At 41.4% G+C, this 22,619-nt stretch overlaps 1 protein-coding gene across 1 annotated transcript in view; it reads right to left on the minus strand.

The window, feature by feature from the left end:
- stxbp6 (syntaxin binding protein 6 (amisyn)) overlaps nucleotides 1-18,126 on the minus strand; it is a 116,831-nt gene extending 98,705 nt beyond the window's left edge. The window contains 2 exon segments of the mRNA XM_034297382.1: nucleotides 1,997-2,231; nucleotides 17,446-18,126. Of these exon segments, the coding sequence (XP_034153273.1) occupies nucleotides 1,997-2,150 (154 nt within the window). The 5' untranslated portion in view covers nucleotides 2,151-2,231; nucleotides 17,446-18,126.
- Nucleotides 18,127-22,619: the final 4,493 nt, after the last annotated feature.

Consider the following 22,619-nt stretch of genomic DNA (forward strand, 5'->3'; position numbering starts at 1 on the left):
AAACTGCAGATTTTAAAGTGGCCTTTTATTGTGGGCACACCTGTGCAATAAACATGCTCTAATCAGCATCTTGATATGCCACACCTGTGAGGTGGATGGATTATCTCAGCAAAGGAGACGTGCTCATTAACGCAGATTTAGAGAGATTTGTGAACAATATTTGAGAGAAATAGGCCTTGTGTGTACATAGAGAAAGTTTTAGATCTTTGAGTTCAGCTCATGATTAATGGGGGCAAAAACAAAAGTGTTGCGATTATAATTTTGTTCAGTGTAAAAATCCACCTTCCAAACTGTCCAGAGAACAATGATCCAGTAGTTTTGGCCTTAACACAGGTGTTGTGTGGCAAACTTTAGTTTTGACTTAATATATTTTTGAAAGCAGAAGCTTATTTTTGGAGCTCTTGCGTAGGGAATGTTTGTGAAGTATTTTTTTTCTCTCCAAACTCTGTGATATCCATTTTCTAATTCCACAGCTCTATTTAAACACCCTAGGCAGTATTGGTGTGCTGGCCAGCTGTTTCTTTTTCATCCACACTCGCAAATAAGTCATCCACAACCACCTGAATACATGGATAAAGTGAAACTCTGTAGCTTGCCCCTGACCCAAAATCCACAAAAATAGAAAATTGCATTGTTTAAATCAATCGCTTCACACAGAGACAGGGAGGCGCAGTCTGCAAGCTAAAATGTAACTTACTTTCATTGGCATACAATGGCATAATTCTTCAGTTCTCAGGACTAAAAATGTTAGTCCTAGCAAGGTCATTAAACGTTCAACCCACATGCAAACAACCTACCCTAAACTCTCCTGCATCGTGGATATAACCGTAGAGACAACCAGCGCATCACTACTGTAGACCCGTTGGAGCGAGCTCTTCGTTTCTGTGATGCACACTCCCATTCCAGCAGCAAGTGAGCTTTTTTTGTGTGGATTATCAGCCTCAACACACACCGCAATTTAAACCAAAGTCCTGTAGTGCTTCTTTAAGACAATCCTGGAGTGCGTTTAGACACCATCCAATGCTTTTCCATCCTAACAGCCTTTAGGGCCCATGGCCACCAGCGCCAGATGTACTCTACACAGTCAATACAGAGAAGTTGCCAACCTTAACCAAATACATCTACACAGCCCACCGGAATGATAATGGCAAAGACGGACACATGACCCAAACCAAACATTCTTTCCCTATTTCCCCAACTCATCCTAGATACCATTTCAGATGGCCATTCAACGGCAAGAACATAGACTTCAAATGTTCTAACAGACTGGATGGCATCATGACAGCAGGGGCCTGCCAAATGGCATTCCTCTGATTTATAATGAACCGACTTGAGAGAACTAGAAGAATAAACCTTTCTAAACATCCATAACTTTGCTTTTTGGAGAAGTCATTACATAAGAATCCAAGCTGGAAGTGTTTTGATGGAGGCTATAATCAATGTGTGCTGTGGAAATTAAGATAGTATGTATTCTCTCCATTCTGAATAACAGCTCTCCTTAAATTCAAATGCATTTTGAACTCTTACAGCACAACTGTATAAACCTTTTGAATAATATAAATCCAAATAACAGTTAAACAGTACTTACATTCCAAAGTAGATTTAATCAATTTAAGAGACTGACACTTAACCAAGCAGTAACTTGGTTAACGGGTGGGGCTATATTGGCTCAGGAACAGTAAACAGACTCTCGCAGAGCCTCAATCAGACAGTGAACATGTGGAACGGAACTTGTTGAAATGGCTGTGGTCTCTGACGTTTACATTAGCTCTAGACTGATAATACGGACAGTTACTGGAGTGGCTTAATACAACTGGCATTAGGAAGACAGTCACAGAGGGAAATAATGGTGACATGCCAAAACCACATCTATGAAACCTGTCAGCGTGGAGTAATCATCAACACAGCAGCCTAGGTCTAAGCTGCTCAGTGTGCCCAGAAAACACAGGTGGAGAGGAAAACAAGGACAGAGGAGAGTAAATAAAGGATGTAATACCTGAGAGGCAAATGAAGGTCATGTAATCACCCTGTCCTCCAGTAGCCAGGAAAGGGATCTTCTTCTTGGTCCTCCTCTTCACCTGCACGGCTGCCAGCATCTTCTCATCATGGGGAGTGAACACCTCCTTGTTGATGGCTGCCTTGGCACTCATCTTGAGTGTGAGCACGTGCGTGTGTGTTGGGGGGGGGGGGTACTAAGAGTCACAGGAAGATGGGAAGTGTTCAGCTCTTCTCTGGAGATGAAAGGAGAAAGTCATGGTGTTACTGTTTGCCTTTGGCAGAAGGGGTGTCAGTCAAACCCTTTAACAAAATAGTTATTCACGTAGACTTATACACGTACTTAGAGCTGACAAATAATAAACATTTAAATATAATCTGATTTCTGACAACATTTTATTTAATTCATAGGTTTCAGATAAATACAGGATCAAGTGGAAAGGATCAAAATGCAGATGTATAATAATTCTGATTAGGTGCAATTAAAGGGCAGCGGTGTGTACAGGGTCAGAGGACAGTGTTTCCACAATATTAGTAGTATTACCAACAGCTATGAAGTGTAGTCGGTCAGTTCAAGTGTTGAGCTGACTAATGGCCTGCAAACAGAAGCAGTGTCTGAGCCTGCAGGCTCCTATGATTCAATACAAGATTCCTTCTGTCCAATGGTAAGCAGATGAATACGGGGTGTGTGGTCCTTGATAATGCTGCTGACCAGCAACCAAGTGGGAAAGAGGTCCTGGATGGGTTAGTAATGCATGTTTCAGATCACTACTTTGGCTCCAATATTTCTCTCGATTCCAACCCTATCCTCTTAGCCCATACACAGATCAGGCACCAACGCAACATTCAATTGGTCTCCTACTACTGTTCCTCCCTGATCCCATCAGTTCTCCAATCTGCAAAATCCTCCCTTTGGTCTCAAGACTCTTCTGCCTCATCCACCCTACTCTCATCCCACGCTACATCTTTTGACTCCCACGGTCCACTTTCCTCCAGGAGTGACTCACTGCAAGCTAACAGAAAAGGGCTCTGTGCAGCCAAGCAAAACTGTAGGAAACCCAACATTTCCAATGACATGGCATCCTTTCACTCCTTCCTCACTACCTTCTCTCCCTCTCTGTATTCATATCATCACAAGCCTAAGGGCAGGCCACCTATAAAAAAAAAAAAGAGAAGGGGAAAAAGCCGGAGACAAAGAGACAGGCAGAGAGACAGACGAAGAGACAGAGAGAGATAAACCTCAGAGTTTCCCAGCAGTGACTCTCCAGTAGCTCTAATCTGGGAAGTCAGTGCTCCAGCAGAGATAGAAGGCTCTCCAAGCTGTCGACAGACAGGAAGTGTGTATACTGCCTCAGATGGGCATAAAATGTGTCCCATCCCGACACCGCTTGGCAATGGTGAAAACGACTTAGGTTATAGCCCTGTGTCCATCCTGGAAGCTATGCCAATCCCCCCCTAAGAAAGACTTCAGTCAGTGTACCTTTTCAAACAGTGAAATGATAGAGTAGTGCCAAACACAGTCTCTCATCCCAGTGTGTTAATGTAACATTTGTGCACTCCAGAGTACTCTTGTAAAATAAGGATCACCTGCAGTGCCACTCCACTCTTCACACAGGCCAACAGAAACCTGGCAGAACAGCCAGGCTGAGGAGAGCGCTTCACTATGATCAGATGATTGATTTGCAAAAGTCATGATTTGCAAAAGCCACATAGAGCCGGCTGATTTGGCTGGTTCCATAACTGACAAGCAATGAATGGCCACAACCTAAGGACGAACACTTGACCCCAGATTTGTTTAATCTAATCTATTGTTAACAGCTACTTGGCTACTATTTTTGTAGTAAATGAAGAAGGTTTAACAGCCTTTAAAAAATCCTTCCAAAACAGGAGGATCTGATGTGCTGTGCCAACTAACTGACTGAGGTGTTGGGTTTTTATTTGACTCCATGCCCAGTGCCTTTAGTTTTTCTGATAGCACGGCGCTAATCGAGGCAGCAAGACAACGATAAGCGGGGGAAATCACATTCCTCAGGCTTATCTTCCATTTGCATTCCTTTGAGAATGCCCCACACTCAGCAGGAATTAATAGATACTCTTCAGCCCCACGAGAGAGAGAAAAAACAGAGAGACAGAGAAAGAGAGAGGGAGAGCAGGGTGTTTATTTAGAGGGGGAGCCTCAGTAGACTGCAAAAATGGATGGTGAAAGGGAATGAGACAGCTGCCTTTCATGGGAGAAATTTGGATCTTCAAATAGTAAACATTTGATTTATTACAATGGGTATAAACATCTTACAGTCGGCAAGCATATGTCTCAGGAAATGGATGCAATATTTAGAAGACAAGGGCAACTAATTTCCCAAATTAGAGGTCATAACCAAACATGGGATCACCGGATATAAAAAGAGAGGGATATTATTTCACAGACTGTTCGGAAAAAAAAAAAAAGGTAAATATTAGTTGTTGGGGTAAATCCCTTTGACATTGTATGTGTGCAGAAATCTTTATTGTTATCAGAATGGGATAACAGGCCCGACAAACACTGGAAACCTCTACAGAAACAGGTGAGCAAGACATGTTTGAGGACATTACTTAATTATTAAATGTGATTGCAAAAAAGGTGAATGTGCTAAAGACATATAAAAGCAGTCAAGCTTTAAAGTGAGAAATTACCACACAATAAAAACATTCACTGCAGAAAGAAGTAATGGTGCACTGTTTCTTTTGTCACATTAAAATTGTCCAATGGACATTCTTCTACCTAGTTAAATTTTTTGTTAACACAAGAAAAACACCAACTGGAATCTAACTGGTTTCGGTCAGGCCATGTTTATAAGTAGATACTAAAACTCCTCTTCCATAAATCAGTGAGGACATAAGCGCACACACAACCTGATCCTCTTGGCACCAATTCAACTGTCCAAATGATGTACACCACAACTGTCATCATCTCAACCCACAAACATGGGCGGGCTTCTTTTATCCTTCCAAGGAACGGGTCTCTTCTGCAATAACAGGACATCCTCTGACGCTATCAAGCATGTCGCTCATGTAACACCAATGTAAGTCTGATTCCCAGAAAACCTCAATGTTCTTTAGGAGTGAGATAACAGGAACACTGAAGAGATTTCCACACCAACGCAGTGGGTCGGTGCTTGAGTTACCCCTCACATAACGACTCCACCCTGCTGGCATAAAGATGTCAGTGCTAACTAATGATGCATCAGCATTTACCGTGGGGGATCAGTGTGACGATAAAGATCCCAAAGCAACGGAGGACAACGCTCATCAACAGCAGATGACGACTCGCTTGGGCACCCATCTTGGCTGATATACTGTTTAGATGTTGATAACTGACAGCTGGACAAAAAGCAAGCACATGGTTAGTGCTTGGATAAAAAACAAATGACATTCAGAGATACCCTACGCTACAGCTTGTCTTCCAGATTTACTGTATTAGTAATATGCAGAAAAGGAAGTTGGCCTATAGTTCCTATTTTTTTATGCCAGGTTACCAGTCAATTAACAAGGCAGGAAAAGACACTAAAGAGTCGACATCCCCCACAAAAATGAAACCTGACCAAACATTTTTGGATAATTGTCCTAGAGCACAAGGTGTTATAAATCCGCAACAATAACATCAAGTACTTCAAAAGGACCAATTTCTTCTTTTCAGGGTTTTCCAGTTCTTCGTTTTCTGAGCTACAAAATGTTAATATGCAGTTTTTTTTCTTAATTTCATTTAAACCTGTACAACTGATTTTAAATGGCATCTCGCTGCCAAAGTAAAGAAAATCCAGTGCAGAGATGCCTCTCCCATCTCCACATTAGGGAGGACATACAGTAAGATGCAGGGCAACTCAGCTGCAGTTGAGGTGAGGACATAGATTGACAGAGGCCTCTAGTGGTTACAAGTCTGAGTAAGGGCAATGTAATTCTGAAGGATTGTTATATAGGTTAACCAAGGATCACATGATTCCACCAGAGTCAGGAGGGATCTGCCAATTCATTATACTCATGAGCAAACATGCAATAACAGCAAATATGCAATAACAGCAAACACGGCTTTACACCTTTTTAAACAACACACTACAGCTGGCGGGCAGAACCCTTTCAGTTTATTTGCCAACTCACAGAAGTAAATGAAAAGGTACCACTTCAAAATGGAGATAGGTCTCAAATGGAGCAGCCCAGGCTGACAGATGGCAGAATCCGACAGAGATGCTGATGTCCATGCAAGTCTATGAGAGAGTGCTGCATGCTGCCAGCCAAAATATGCCAGCCATGAATCAAGGAGCAGAAAGCAGCCCAGATGATCTCACACTTTATAGCCTGGTGCCCGGTGACAATAGACTACTTCGGAAAGGGAGCAGCAGTGTGCAAGTCTTAGCTTGCCGTGTTTAAATAGCTTCAATAGATCTTTCCCAGAAAAGCAAACAATGATCTCGATGTTCAATATGCAGCTGGCGTTGTCACTCATTGGTGGTCTGAAATAAGATAATACTGCAATCCATGACAAAATATGGAGCCTTGAAAAGAGAATAAGTGATACATTTTAGCGATGCAAGTGGTTTTATCTGAAGGCTTAAAAAGCTATAACATTTTGGAGTTGGAATTGTAGCATGTATTATGCTTTAAGGATTAAAATGTGAGCTATCAACTGACAGACAAGAAAGGAAAATTTGTTGCTTCGCAAAATGAGTGTTCGGTGGAGATACTTTTTTCAATTGTGTGTATATCTGAATCATTGTGAATGGAGGGGAGTATTATGCTCTCGTCTCAAGCACATCAGTAAAATACTAATTACATCTGAAGACTGAAGAAAGATCAGACTCAAAGTTTTAGAACACAACATGGAATACAGGGTGTGGACTACAGACAATTCAACAATTGTTCCAATCATTGAAGTCATTAGAAAAGTGAGGCTTGTTAATGCTGCAATATCCATTATATGAGAAAAATGTACCTTGTCAGGTCAGTTAAACTGACCTTGTTAGGTCAGCCATAGCCTCATTGCAACACAATCATCAGTGTCTCTACTTCCTTATAAGCATGGAATTAGAAGTTCAGGGACAACCTAGTTACAATTGTTCCCATCTCAAAATCAAACTCAAAAGATCATTTGATTAGTGTAAGTTATATAGTCTTACATCTATCTTTTCTAAATGTTAGGTACAGAGGCGGAGCTTTCATGGGTGCGGTGGGGGCGCAGCACCCATGGCAGCCAGTCACAGGGGCCCCCAAGATGTTTCTTATTTTTGAAACAATTATAGAAAGCAGAATAAAATTATATTATGATTAATTTGCTACTTACTATTTAGTTGACAGTGTAGTGAAAAAACATTCCTGCCCCCCCTGAGGCTTGGGTGTCGGCTGTGTCGCCATGCGCAACATCGCCGTGCCAGGTTGATGGGCGCATCAGAACCGGAGGTGAGGGAACCACGCCTCCGAGGTCGTCCCCTCCCCCTCCTTCCCGCTGGCAGAACGAGGGGGGCCAGAAGGACAAGATGAGAGAGTGGTATGAGGCCAATTCTCGACCTGGGCATTTTGAACAAATGCGTGTCCAAGAAGCCGTTTCGCATGCTCATGACGAAATGTCTCCTGTAAGGTGTGCACCCCTGGGATTTTTGCGTCAGCATTGACTTAAAGGATGCTTACTTCCATGTTCCAATACTGCCGCGCCACAGGAAGTGCCTGCGGTTTGCTTTTCAGGGTCAGGCGTACGAGTACTCGTGGGTTTCCGTTCTGATACGCGTTGGTGAAAGCACGGGGGGCCAAGTCCGTGGAGGGGTCAGAGTTCAGGCCTACTTAGATGACCATTTGGTCCTGGCACACTCAGCGGAAACCTGGGGTTTGCGGTGAACTGGAAAAAGAGCGCTCCTCAGCCCAGTCAACTGGTGGTATTTCTAGGGCTCCAGGTATCCAGTGTCTATGAGGGCACGCGTGTCCGAAGTCCGGAGAGAGGGCACTCTACGTTGCGTACGGTGTCAGTGTACTCGGTCATGTCGCTGATGGGCTTGAGGTCTTCAGCTCACGCGGTGGTTCCGCAGGGCCTGCTGCACATGCCACAGCGCTGGTTCGCACGTCTCCGGTTAGATCCGGTGTGTCACCAGCGGCGGTTCGTCAAGGTCCCGAGCTCTCTGGAGTCGGACCTGGTGTTCTGGAGAGACCCGCGCACTCTGCTGTGTGGGGTTCCCATAGGCAGAGTGTCGGTTCGGGTCCCAGTGTTTACAGATGCATCTCTGACGGGCTGGGGCGGGACGTGCCAGTCAGAGGGTGTGGTCTCCGTCGGAACACCACATCAACTGGCTGGAATTGGACACAGGCGGGTGCTGCTGCACTGTTGGTGTTGGGGACTGACCCCCTGTATTGTGATGTGGGCAGTGTACTGTCATTCCTGCAGCGTCTGTTTGATCAGCAAAGATCCCCTGGCACGTTCAAGGTGTACGCATGTACTCGGCATGTCATGAAGGGTTCAATGGAGTGTCTGTGTTTAGTCATCCCTTGGTGAAACGGTTTCTGGCCGGGTCCCGCCGTCTCCAGCCAGTGGCTCGGTGGACATTGCCACAGTGGGATTTTGCTTTGGTTCTGGAGGCCCTGTGTGACGCGCCGTTCAAACTGATTGATCAGATTCCATTAAGGATGCTGTTGCTTAAAACGTCTCTTTTGATGGCCCTGTCTCGCCATCAACAGCGATGGTAGCAGGGCTGTGTGTCTCCCTAACCCGGCCTTTCTGCCCAAGGTGATCAAGGTGTCGTTTTGTTCCATGAAGATGGTGTTGTGGGCGTTTTCTCCACCTCCCCAATGCGGGAGAGAGGGAGGAGAGGTTGCATCGTTTGTGTCCGGTGCGTGCTTTGGCACAGTATGTGCAGCACACGGCCGCGGTGCGGACCTCGCCCCTGCGTGTCATGGTGGCACCAAGGTGGACAAGCCATGGTCGAAACAGCATCTGTCTCACTGGTTGTGTGGGGCGATTGATCCGGCCTACAAGTCACGTGGCACTCCTACGCCCAGGGGGTTTGGGGCCCACTCCACGTGTGGGGTGGCGGCCTTGGCCGCCCCGTTTAGGGACGTGGGGGTGGAGAACATCTGTGCTGCTGCGTCTTGGGGGACGCCATTGCCTTTTGTCCGGTTTTACTTGCGTGACATGGCTGCGGGTACGCTGGCTCACTCTGTGCTCAGTGTGGCTGAGGCTGGAGTGTGAGTTGGGTCCGTTGAGCGGCTTGGACGGTGCATTTGACATGGTTCTGTCCAGTGCTCCGGTGTGCCTGTAAGGTTTTTGGTCGAACACTTGCATTGTGTGTGCTTGAGCATCTAATTGTGTCTGGGTCTCGGTATGTTTTTTGGGCTGGCCTCGGATGCTCCGATTCAATTCTTACTGATTGAGGAGGTACCGGTTGGGTTGCTGCCGTGTGTGCATTCGTTTGGAGCGGTTTATCAGTGCGCAAACATATTTGCTTGGAGTGAGTGGGATGGATGCGGCTCGGTGTCGTGGTAATTCCACCCCTGAGCCGTCCTGTTGGACACTTATCTCGTTGGTGAGGTATGAGACCGGCAGGGAGTACATCTTGGGCTCGCTTTGCCTTAAACCAATAGGAGCGAAGCCCCTATGGGCAACGCTTCATGATATAGTACAATAGTTACTTTCGTAACTTCAGTTCTATGAGTGGAGCGTCACCCATTGGGTTCATACCCTGATCGGTCTCTAACTGCTTTTCTCCTGGCCATGAGAGGTGTGATTTGCATATTACACTTTTCAGTGACTGCCTATTGGGTAGAGGGGTAAACCAATAGGAGCGAAGCCCCTATGGGCAACGCTTCATGATATAGTACAATAGTTACTTTCGTAACTTCAGTTCTATGAGTGGAGCGTCACCCATTGGGTTCATACCCTGATCGGTCTCTAACTGCTTTTCTCCTGGCCATGGGAGGTGTGATTTGCATATTAGACTGTTCAGTGACTGCCTATTGGGTAGAGGGGTAAACCAATAGGAGCGAAGCCCCTATGGGCGACGCTCCACTCATAGAACTGGAGTTATGAAAGTAACTATCGTTACAATGGTAGGAGCAGCATTGCAGCTTACAGCAAAATGGGATTACAGTTATGATTCAGGTTCAAAAGCAGCTAGCAGCAAAGTTTTGTAAATGCAGGTACATTATGTTTTAGCCTAATAAGCTTCTGTTCGCCTAATAACAAGCTGTTCATGTTCTGTTCAACATGGTACATTTTTGGGAGATAAGATAAATATTTAATACTAATCTTCCTCTCTTTTCGTTGGGAAATCAGGTAGCAAGACTTTTGCAAGGGGGGTGGTGGTAGAGGGGGGCTTCCGCACCCATGGGAGAGAAAGCTAAGATCTGTCACTGGTAACATACTATAGGTGCAAACATCTGGTAATGGCTCTATCAAAACCTCCCAGAACTAAACAAATACATAGGGTTTTGGGATGTACTTGGGATTGGGACAACATTAAAACATCCGTCATTTAATATTACAGCTGTTAAAGATGATTAGTCCAGGGCCTTCAAACCCCCTTCCTGGAGAGAAACCATTTGTAGGTTTCTGCTGCAACCCTAATTGTAACAAACCTGGGCTTGGCTTCCCAACAACCCTGCATGTTAGGTTTACATGTCTCATAGATACAGCTTTCCCAACAACCATGCATGTTAGGTTTACACGTCTCATAGATACAGCTTTCCCAACAACCATGCATGTTAGGTTTACATGTCTCATAGACACAGCTTTCCCAACAACCATGCATGTTAGGTTTACACGTCTCATAGATACAGCTTTCCCAACAACCATGCATGTTAGGTTTACACGTCTCATAGATACAGCTTTCCCAACAACCATGCATGTTAGGTTTACACGTCTCATAGATACAGCTTTCCCAACAACCATGCATGTTAGGTTTACACGTCTCATAGATACAGCTTTCCCAACAACCATGCATGTTAGGTTTACACGTCTCATAGATACAGCTTTCCCGAAACGGCAAAATAAACCTCATGCATTCACAAAGTCCTTGTTAGACAATATGTCAGTACAATGCTGCCCTACGATCAGATTTCTCTCCACAAATCCTATCTTTCCAGTTAATCACAGATTAGGTCCAAAACATAGATTTTTCACTAAAAGCTGCAAATATTGATTTGGCTATGTTGTTTGGAGCCAATTGTTGGGCCAAATGTACACTTCATGTGGGCTTTGGTACACTGCATTGCAACAATTCAATCCCAAATACACAGTGAAATTATTTCATTACCTATTAAATGTGTAACCCCTATATTGTTCAAATGAGTTCTGGTAGTGTGTAGAATGACATGAAATATTTGAAGGAAATAAATATGAATTCCATTAACACTCATTTTGAATACCACCTAGGCATGCCTACACCACAATAGGCAGGACTAAAGTAATGTAAAAATGTCTGGAGTAGGCTTCTAAGATGCTTTTGGGAAACCAGGCCCTTTGTAGCACATCAAGCAGCTAGTTATTATATTCAAGTGTGCTAGTGAGGGTTGGACCAAAAACCCTCAGGAAGGTGGCTCTCCAGAACCAAGTAGGAGAGCACTGAATTAGATCATCTTTCATGGTTGACTCTAGTAGCCTAAATGTTGCATTCAACACTTCATGGGAGTGTGGTGTGGTTTGGAGTTAAATTAGTTGGTGAACATGAGATAAGAGCCAGCTATTACGGAAAGCAAAGATGAGGTGAATGAGGTTCAGGCAGCAGCCCAGCATGGCCCCAACTCTGCATTAGAGAGATAGTGGTAACTGCAGATAAATCCTAAACACATTCCATTTTCCCTTTGGCTATTTGTACGGTTGGTCCCGAGCTAAGACCTTTTCACATTATAAGATCATACTGAATACTTATAAAAAGTTAATTCCTTGATAACATTAACGACAAAAAGGTACAATGTTCAACCAATCCAGGCAATGTGGATGGGGAGAAAATATGGAGTGTTGCTTTGTTAACTTCCAGTTCCCTTAACCAAAAAAAATCTGTTAACTGGGGACCCTGAAGATGGTAAGGAGGCAAGCTTTCGGAATCACGATGTTTAGCCAAAGATATTACTACTTTTAGTAGAGAAGCAAATCGACACCTCACTGTTTGTGTTAATAGTCTCCAATGGTTTTGAACATAGACTGTATATATAATGGACGACGCCCTTTCGCTCTTTTCCATTGGTGAAAAATGAAGCCACCAGTGTCCTGATACGGCGCTGACATCTTGGACTTGCGTCTGCGCAGATAGCGATCTTGGGACCAGTTCTGCGCAGTAGTTATGCGCAGTAGCGAGAAGGAAGTAAAGCCCTAAAGCCGCGAAATCAACGGCCCCACCCCTGTGCCCCGCCCTCACTCTCCCTCGCAGAATGCGCATACCGTAATCAATCGCAAGTCCAAGTACAGTACAACCTTTGCTTGTTAAACCTAGACGATATGTTATAGCCTAACTTACATCATGTTTAACCTTAATTTAGAATAGGCATAATACAAAAATAATTGGTAACTTCTAGCTAACGATCACCTGCTAGCTATTAACATGGCTATTAACGAGGCTTGTTGTCTTTTAGCTAACGTTAGCTAGCCCATTACATTTATTTACTAATTAAATAGCTTATAAATTTAACTTACCGAAAAAAATTCAAAGATCGATTGGAAATGCCAGATCGGTTAGCACAATGTACTGCAGAACAACCAATTATGTCCGTGTGAAATTATAGAAATTTAGAGATTAAATGTAAAGTTCCAATCTCCTCAGTCCTCCGAAGATTCAGTGGCTCCTCGGCTCAGATAGCTGTCAATCACAGCTGTGAATCACGACGTCACCCCACCGTTTTTAGAGCATTAAATAACTAACTAAAAACAAACTTATTTTAAAAACAAACTCTTGAATTTACATTAGGGTGATACAAACTACAGTAAATGACAGAAACCAGCTTCGGAAAAAATATATTTGAAGGGTAATTTAATTGTTTAGTTGGTCTCGCGTCCCATTGAATAACATGGGGAGGGCGGGATTTATGACCTATACTGGGACCACTCACCAGGGGGCGATCGAGACGTTTTGGCTTCACTTTTCAGGGCTTGTGCGGCACGCTTGGTTTTGAAAGATGCAGCTAAACAATGGTCAATGAAAAAGAATTGAATGAAACCAATGATAAATGTAAATTGTAGCAATTTATGTAATGTAACTTGCATCTCTCAGTTTAATGTACACTAAAATGAAAAAGGGCCTGTATGATCTTTTGCGGGATTCTCTAGGAAAACCCCTATAATGAATTTATAAAAACCCTTTAAAAAGGAACCTTCAATTTTTTGGATTCATTTGTGTTGGAACACACAAATGGTTTGACAAAGCATTCTTCAAATGGTTTGACAAAGCATTCTTCAAATGGTTTGACAAAGCATTCAAAGCATTTCTTTAACATACAATTTTACATATTTCACTAATGAACTTAAAGGGGCACCCCCATAGTTTCAATGTGAATACATTAGTTCACTCATCCAGCACCAGTCGACTGCCATATCACCTGATCCAGTCTTCACTCACAGACACACACCACGTGACCCCTCCTACATTTCCAGCTTCATTTTGATTTGAGCTGCTGCTCTGCATCTCATGAGATCCGGTTAAGGAGAAGAAAAATTCACTAAAAAACAACATTGTTGCATTCTGTATTTCTTAAATTATTTTTAACGTGACAATGACCGCTTGCAGTCATTCTGTGCGTGGGGAGGATTTTGTTCCCTTTCACCAACTTCAGCACAGTCCGCACAACTCTCTATACCTCAAGTGTGTACACATGGCATCAGCCAAATTCTGACACCAATGTAGCAAATTCAGGGAGTAGCCCAGACTAGGAATTTAACCCAGATCAAATTACTTGCAAAGAGAAACACTGAAGGCTAATCACCCTATTAAGAAAGCGAAAATGTTGCAAACTAATGTCATATTTTTGAGGAAGGCTATCACCCATATACATTCAACAATGGACCTCAGTCAGTGCCAGCGCATTCTTTCCCTCTAAGGAGACATACTGACTCATACCTGGGAAAGCAGGTAAGTCCAATTTATCATCAGGTAGAACAAAACGAGCAAGCTCCAGATCATGTCCAGATCACATTTGGTAAGTTGAATACTATTTTATCCCTCATGGTTCCCACATTTACACAGACTTTAATAATTTTTTATTAAAATGTATGCCAAACCAAATCTAGGCTTACTTTAAAGACTTTACATTGACAATTGAAAAACACAACATAAAGAACATTGCAGATGCAAAGTCAGATAACAGAAATCTTAAACAAATTGTATCTGCACTGGAAAGCACACTTAAAAGTAATCATTGTGCAATGAGCTGTATTGTTGTTTGGCATACATTTGAACATATTTCATTTCCACAGAATTGCCTTCTCAAAGTAAAGTCACAGAAACACACTGAACTACCTACCCCCTTTCTCAAATAAGCAGCCAGGTATTTGCATTGTTACACCTACACAATAACAGCTGGACATCAGCACTGTAAATATTATTTTATTTTTATATTGTGGAAAAGCAAATCAACATCCATTACTCCTTTCAACACAATACTTGCATACGAACCGGACATCCTGGGTTTTTATAAACCTCAAACTCAAATAGAAACTTATGATCAATGAGAGGGCTAGCTATGGGCTTTTTTAGGTGTGGTCACAAATCATTTCCCACTTGAATGGCTCAATGAACCATACTATTCAACAAAGGACCAACTTCCGCGTTCAGTATGATTTGAGTTATGACTGGATTAGCTAATTACTTTATAAAAACACAGCAACTTTTTTTACGGTCACTTGATAATTTTTATAGCAACTGAATTTATCTACACATAGTTCATTAAATTTCTATCAGCTGTGTTTTCACTGGTCCCAAGACTGTTTATTTGCAAATGCTACCACTTTGTCTTAACCTTAGGGATATTCCAGAAAAATGGCTCAACAAATACATGGATTTCCTAATCATTATCTAGATACTCTTAACCAGATGAGGAAGCCACTGAGATTTGGTTCCTGAATGACTGGTCCTTGTAAATCATTAAGAGCAGATTGGTTTTATCCCACAACTTACGCATACACGCAGTCAATCGCTTACTTTGCGAGTCATGCAGGTGAAACTGATGATGTGCGTTACGGAAACGTGCAGAGATCGATGTAGCAACAAATTTATTTACGTGTATAGGACAACAACAGTACAGTTCCCTTTAAAACACGTATGCTTCCAATCTAATGACACATGTAATAGAAATAGATCTGCTAGGGAGTTCAACCTGACTAGTGATCAGATTTTAGTGTATGTCTCGTTGCCTACCCTGACTTAGACATCACTCTACTGGGGGAATGTTATGGGGATGGTTCTCTCAGCGGCAGGCACTCGGACAATGGTCAGGAGGAAGGTCCTAGAACAAAACCTGATCCAGAGCACACAGAACCTCAGACTGGGGAGAATATTCATCTTTAAGCATAAAAACGACATAACCCACACATCCAAGACAACACGGGAAGGGCCAAGTCTGTGAAGTTCCTTAAGTGAACCAGTCAAGTCTGGACTTGAACAAAATGTATAATCTGCGGGGAGACTTGAAGATCACAGTTCACCAACACTCCCCTTCCAATTTGCGTTCTCATTTTGTGGTATTGTGTGGAGATGTATGGCAAAAAATAAGAAATCAATAATAAATTCAGTCTATTAAGTGTCAAAATGAGGATAAGATGAAGGGGTATGACTATATTCCAAAGGCAATGTATTTGGCTATTATAGCATAGTTTCAAGTTTAGGTGTAAATGTTAAACAACTTCCTTTTTTGTATTAACTGGAAGCATAGCTAGCATACAATGCCTATTCAGATACACTCACTTTCTTTACATTTTGATGAGGTATAGACCTTCAACCCTCTCCTGGGGACTCCCCAGCCATCTCTCAGTTTAGTTATAACCCTGAACTAGCTCACCTGATTCTTGTTAATTAGTTAATAAGTTGATTCAGGAGTGCTAGCTCTGGGATACATCTAATAGATGGAATGGCTGGGGGGTCCCCAGGAGAGAGTTGAAGACCTATACTATAGACGGAATTTATAACTGATCACATTTTTTGCCAACTTTTAACACACATTGATAATAAAAAAACACTGAAATCTCATGTACATATAAACATTAAGTGGTCTTGGCTTGTCTGCATGTTGGGTTTTCATATTTTTTTTAATGTTTTAATATCCAGTGAACCACATACAAATTAGTTTTTACACTACAAATCTAGCAGGTTGTATCTGAATGACCATTTGTGGGCAGACAGTGACATTTACTTAAATTGTTCCTATACTCGAAATAAAAAAACTTTAAGCATTTTAAATCAAACAATTACTATGGGGTTGAAGTAAAGTTTATTCCCAGCTTATATTTGAGGACATATTTATACAGGTTGTCAGCGTTTAGAAATGACAACACATACATAGTCTCTCCCTTCCCCCACGTCGTCCCAACATTTCCGCAACTGAAGCACTGACGTGACTGAATATGATAAATAAGCTAGAATAAGCACCCGACATGTGGTTAATGTGCAAGCGTAGAAAGCTATGATATATTATCAGAAATGTTATATGGATTTTAAGGATATTACAGTTTAAAAAAATTCTGATACGAGAAACTAATTAAAAAGAATGTAAAATATCTGAAAGTTGGCTTTATACCATTTAAAGATGATCCCATGTAATGCCATTAACATCAATTTCTTATAAATAATAATGAGGAACAGATGAGTGGAAAAACAAGCTCATTAAAATATAATTATGATCCGACAAAATAAGTTAATATAGACTCGGAGACCACTGGACTCGCAGACAAGGCCACCCAATATTAATGGACTGTGTTCTACAAACACTGAAAATGAAGTCCGTACTAAAAGAAAACCATTATCAGCTATAATGAACACTAATTCGGAAATGTTTCTATTTTTTAATGCTCCAGTTGTCTAAAATAGGTAGTACTGCCGTTCTGTAAAAATTTAAGACTTCAACTTGCCAATTAGACGTTCAAACAGTGACATTTGATTAATATGCATGAGTATGCATTTAACATTAATGTTTCCACATCCTTAAGCTATTGAATTAACGTTTTGACAGTTGGAATAGTTTGTAAACAAATGGGTAGCCTTGAACAGTAGCAAGTTCCATGGCGGTTGGCTGAATTTTGTACCAGACACTGTGGAGACAGCGTATAAAGCAGCCTTTGACTGATAATGTTGACGCACACACAGGACTCCGCGCTCAAAACGCAATAGTTGAGTGAAAGTAAAACAAACACTAAGGCCCACATAACTCATTATCACACAATTTGAACTTGAAATGTCTATGTCAAATTCGTATCCCAGGAAAAACCGAGTTATTAGAAAAGTAAATAGAACTGTAACTCACCAATTCTCTTGTGGCTACTGTTTCACGTGTGGCTGAAGTGTCAAATCCTCAGCAAATGTTATTATTAAGAGTCCATGAACTTTAACTTGCCCAATCGTTCCTGTTATCTAATGAAATTAAAAGGTAGCATTTCGTTTTTGACTTGTAAGTATCCTAATAACGCCAACAGTCTTATTTCAAAGACAGAGTGCCCCAGTCTCTCGCAGAGCTAGGCTACTCGCGCGCCGCAACTGCTGTCTCAATGAAAAAGCAGTAGCATATAGCAGGATATCAGCAAGTCTCCCAAACCACGGATCACGTGGAGTATGCGCTACGTAAATGGGAACTGGAATCTCAGAAATAAATAGTAACCCTTATGTTTTCCATGGCTTACCTATATCATGACGTTGCTTGATATCTAACCTGAAACACTGTCAGTGGCACCGACTTTTCATGATGCATCTATATACTTTCAAGAATCTTTTTTATCATTGTATTACCTATAATTATTTCTCTGAAATAATTTGCAACTGCACACATTTTTCAACTCTATTTTTAGCCAAACGAGTGCTGAAAGTGTATAACATCCCACTAAAAACAGGTATGAGTCTTGACTGAGTTCGGCTGAGTGAGTCACCTACAGTAGATTCCTTAGAGATCTCTAATTCCTACTCTGGAAGTCTTGACTATGTAGACTAACGACAGAGAAAACATGCATAACCGGTGTAGGCTCTCCGCCTTTTTTCTTTCAGGACACAGGTTCTCCCCATTTCCTCTTTAAATAAAAAGCTTTTAAGAATGATAATGTAGGCTTGAGTTTCAGCAAAACACAACAGTTTGATGAGCAGTGTAGAATTTCTGCTCTTTTACAGTACCTGCTTTTACCGGCTCTACGCAGGTTTTACTTCCTACTTTTACCTGCTGTAGGCAGGTTTTACTGACCGGAATCAAACGTTTGTTTAGGTTTTTCTATCATGATTTGGAACCCTCCTCCGGGATTCTTCTTTTATAGTATATTTTTAACATTTTCATAGGACCATTGGTATTATTATTTTAATGTATGTTGATAGTATAATTATAGGAACCAATTCTATAAGATTTTAAGACTTCCTTTACAGGATATCCTTAGTAAATAAGAAATATAGGATTGTTTTTGTAGGGGAATCAACCACCGATTTCCTGATTTTCAGAAAGAGATATTGTAGTTTTGATCATAACGTCAACACTGGACTATCCACCATTATGCACAATTTGGATTAGTTAGTTAATGTTTAGCTGCCACAAGAATGTTAGTCTATGGTCGAAGAAACCCCAAGCAAAATAACTGATAGTCCTAGATATGTTTAATATTGTTGGATAAAACTGTATTGAACTAATGCAGATCAAGAGTAAAATGTTGACTTTCTCTGAACAGCGTTTGTAAGATATGTCATTCATTAGTTGGATAACATGAAATCATAAACCACAAAATATATATATAACTGGATCTTACACTCATTCAAAACAAATAATAGACTTGCTTGACATACTATAGAAAAATTATAAAAAACAGCACTTCATATTTCTCTGGCCAACATAATATTATATCCAATAGTTTGTCTGGTTTTGTGTTGTATTTTAAAAATCTTAAAACATACAAGCATCTATTTAAACATTTGGTAAGAATTGGTTGAAGTAATTTATATCTTAACTATGTAACTCTTCTAAGCCCCAGTTTATTTTCATAATACATTTATTTTCATGCAATGTTATTTACCGTGACTTCATTATATTGTTAGTACACAAAGTATCAAATGTTGAAACTGCATAATTTTATTGTTTTTGGAAAAAAAACATGGCCATTTTGAATTTCATGCCAGCAACACCTTTAAAAAAATTGGGACAGGTGCATGTTTATCTTTGTGTTTCATTACTTCTTTTAACAATACTCTATATGCCAGGGGTGTCCAAACTATTCCACGGAGGGCCATGTGTCTGCAGGTTTTCGCTCTCTCCTTGTACTTGATTGACTAATTAGGTTACTAATTGGTTAGTTTCTACCCTCACCTGGTTGTTTAGGTGTGAACTGGGAACCAATTTATAGGAAAAACCAAAAACCTGCAGACAGACGGCCCTCCGTGGAATGGTTTGGACACCCCTGCGATAAGCATTTGGGAATTGAGGAGATCAATTGTTGTGGTTTTGAAAGTGAAATGTATTTCCATTCTTGCTCATAGACTGTAAAAAAAGGACGCCCTTTCACTCTTTTCCATTGGTGAAAAATGACGCCACCAGTTAACATGGCTATTAACGAGGCTTGTTGTCTTTTAGCTAACGTTAGCTAGCCCATTACATTTATTTACTAATTAAATAGCTTATAAATTTAACTTACCGAAAAAAATTCAAAGATCGATTGGAAATGCCAGATCGGTTAGCACAATGTACTGCAGAAAAACCCATTATGTCCGTGTGAAATTATATCAATTATAGAAATTTAGAGATTAAATGTAAAGTTCCAATCTCCTCAGTCCTCCGAAGATTCAGTGGCTCCTCGGCTCAGATAGCTGTCAATCACAACTGTGAATCACGACGTCACACCACCATTTTTAGAGCATTAAATAACTAACTAAAAACAAACTTATTTTAAAAACAAACTCTTGAATTTACATTAGCGTGATACAAACTACAGTAAATGACAGAAACCAGCTTCGGAAAAAAGATATTTGAAGGGTAATTTAATTGTTTAGTTGGTCTCGCGTCCCATTGAATAACATGGGGAGGGCGGGGTTTATGACCTATACTGGGACCACTCACCAGGGGGCGATCGAGACGTTTTGGCTTCACTTTTCAGGGCTTGTGCGGCACGCTTGTTCTTGCTTGATATAGGATTGCAGCTGCTCAACAGTTCGGGGTCTCCTTTGTCCTATTTTTTATTTCATAATGCGGCAAAGATTTTCAATGGGTGGCAGGTCTGGACTAGAAGCAGGTCAGTTAGCATGCAGAACGTGATTTGGTATTATTTTGCTGAAGAAAGGGAGGCCTTCCCTGAAAAATACATTGTCTGGATGGTAGCATATGTTGCTCCAAAACCTGTTTTCGAGCAACAAAAGCAGCATTAATCGTGCCTTCACAGATATGCAAGTCACCGATGCCATGTGCACTAATGCACCCCCATACCATCACGGATGCTGGCTTTTGAACTGTGGCTTCCATGATTCCCTGAAATAATTTCACATTTTGATTCACCAGACCACAGGACAGTTTTCCACTTTGCCTCAGTCCATCTTATATCATCTCAGTCCATCTTAAATGAGAAGGCAGCTGCGTTTCTGGATTTCTATAGGTTTTATAGGGTTTCTTTCTGCATGGAGTTTTAACTTGTATTTGTGGATGCAGTTTTAATGCAGTGCTGCCTGAGGGCCCGAAGATCACGGCCTTCCAATATTGGTTTTCAGCCTTGTCCCTTGTGTACAGACATTCCTCTGGATTCTCTGAATCTTTTAATGATATTATGTACTGTAGATGATGAGATCCCCAAACTCTTTACAATTTTACATTGAAATTTTTCTTAAATTGTTGTACTATTTGCCTGTGCAGTCTTTAACAGAGTGGTGAACCTTGTGAACATTGTTTCTTCTGAAAGACACATCCTCTCTGGGATGTTTTTTTCATACGCAATCATGCTACTGACCTGTTGCCAATTAACCTAGTTAGTTGTGAGATGTGCCACCAGGTTTTTTTTAATCATTACCCAACATTTTCAATCTTTTGTTGCCCCTATCCCAGCTTTTTTGAAATATCAAAATTCATCAAATTCAAAATGGTCATATATGTTTCAAGAAACAACATTTCATTTAGATTCTGGATATCTACGTGCATGATAGCTGTTCTTTTCCCCAATAAATTTGCATACATTTCTGAAATCTTGTTTCGCTTTGTTGTTCTGGGGTGTTATGTGTAAATTCATGGCCAAAAAATGGAACATGGAAAATCAGACAGGAAACACGAGAGGTCAGCGGTCAGCAACATATTAGCTGACAAAAGGGATCGCTCCTATCACAATAGCAGATTTTATACTGAATATTTAATCATCAGGTTGCAGTCTGTGTGCTGGTCTACTAGCATGAGGGTTTGAACCCAGCCACTCGCCTTGCCTCCACCTGTTTGGTTCCGTGTTTCCCTTCATTGGTACTGCATACCTTGCTCATTGCCTACTGGGATTGCTATTAATGACATTATGGTCTTGATATCGTTAATAGTAGCATCATATACACAATCATGTGATGGCAATAAGTTACCCCAGAAGAGCAGAACCTAATGCTATGACTGCTATAATATTATTGTTTATGCATGTTATAATAAATGGTTAAACATAAATGTGATGTTTTCTGTCTGAACTGTACATTAAGTCCACCAAACAACAAAATGAGAAGAAAGTGAAGGGGTCTGAATAGTTTCTGAATACACTGTATGTGGTATGTATGTATGGTAACAGTTTGCTGCCCTAGCCCTGACAATTTGAACAGGGCAAAGAGGTGGGGATATAAAATTGCATGTCTCTACGGTACATATAATGCTACTCTGGTAAACAGACTTTTACTAATGAGTCATTTTTTCTCTTCAGGAGTCCCATTTGGAACAACTGTGTGCATGTCAGAGAGAGAGTCCAGGGGGTTAGAAAGGGGTAGTAGGTATATCCAGCAGGTTAGCCTGAGGATTTCACCAGCTGTGTGTCTTTGGGGAAAGACTAGGATTTTGGGAAGCATTGAAAGTAACAAATGGACACAAAATCCAAGGTCACAAAAGTTGATACACAACCTGGCTCCAACTACGTTGAGCTTGCAGCCCCCTTAAGGAAATCATAAACATCCTTACAGTCCATGACATCATTGCATTGGAGCTGGGCTTCAGGAGAGAAGGAAATGGAGCAAGAAGACAGAGAGGAGGGAGGGAGAACAAGGCGTCTCAGTAGAGGGTAAACAGGGGGTTGAGAAGGAAGCGGAAAAGCATCTGAGTCATTTCAGTCATTCAGCAGACACTCTTAAATTAATACACAGTTTATGTTACAAAAGAGTGGGCTGAGTGGGAGCTGATCTCCAGTAATGGTTGACATGGCCAGTTTAAAGTTTAATCATTACCTACATGTACAGTAAGAAGGAGCAGATCCCATTGTGGCTCCATAGAGAAGCACCATGACAAGTGGATGCACGCTTCAA

Source organism: Esox lucius, chromosome 15, assembly GCF_011004845.1.
Source record: "Esox lucius isolate fEsoLuc1 chromosome 15, fEsoLuc1.pri, whole genome shotgun sequence".
Lineage (NCBI taxonomy): Eukaryota > Metazoa > Chordata > Actinopteri > Esociformes > Esocidae > Esox > Esox lucius.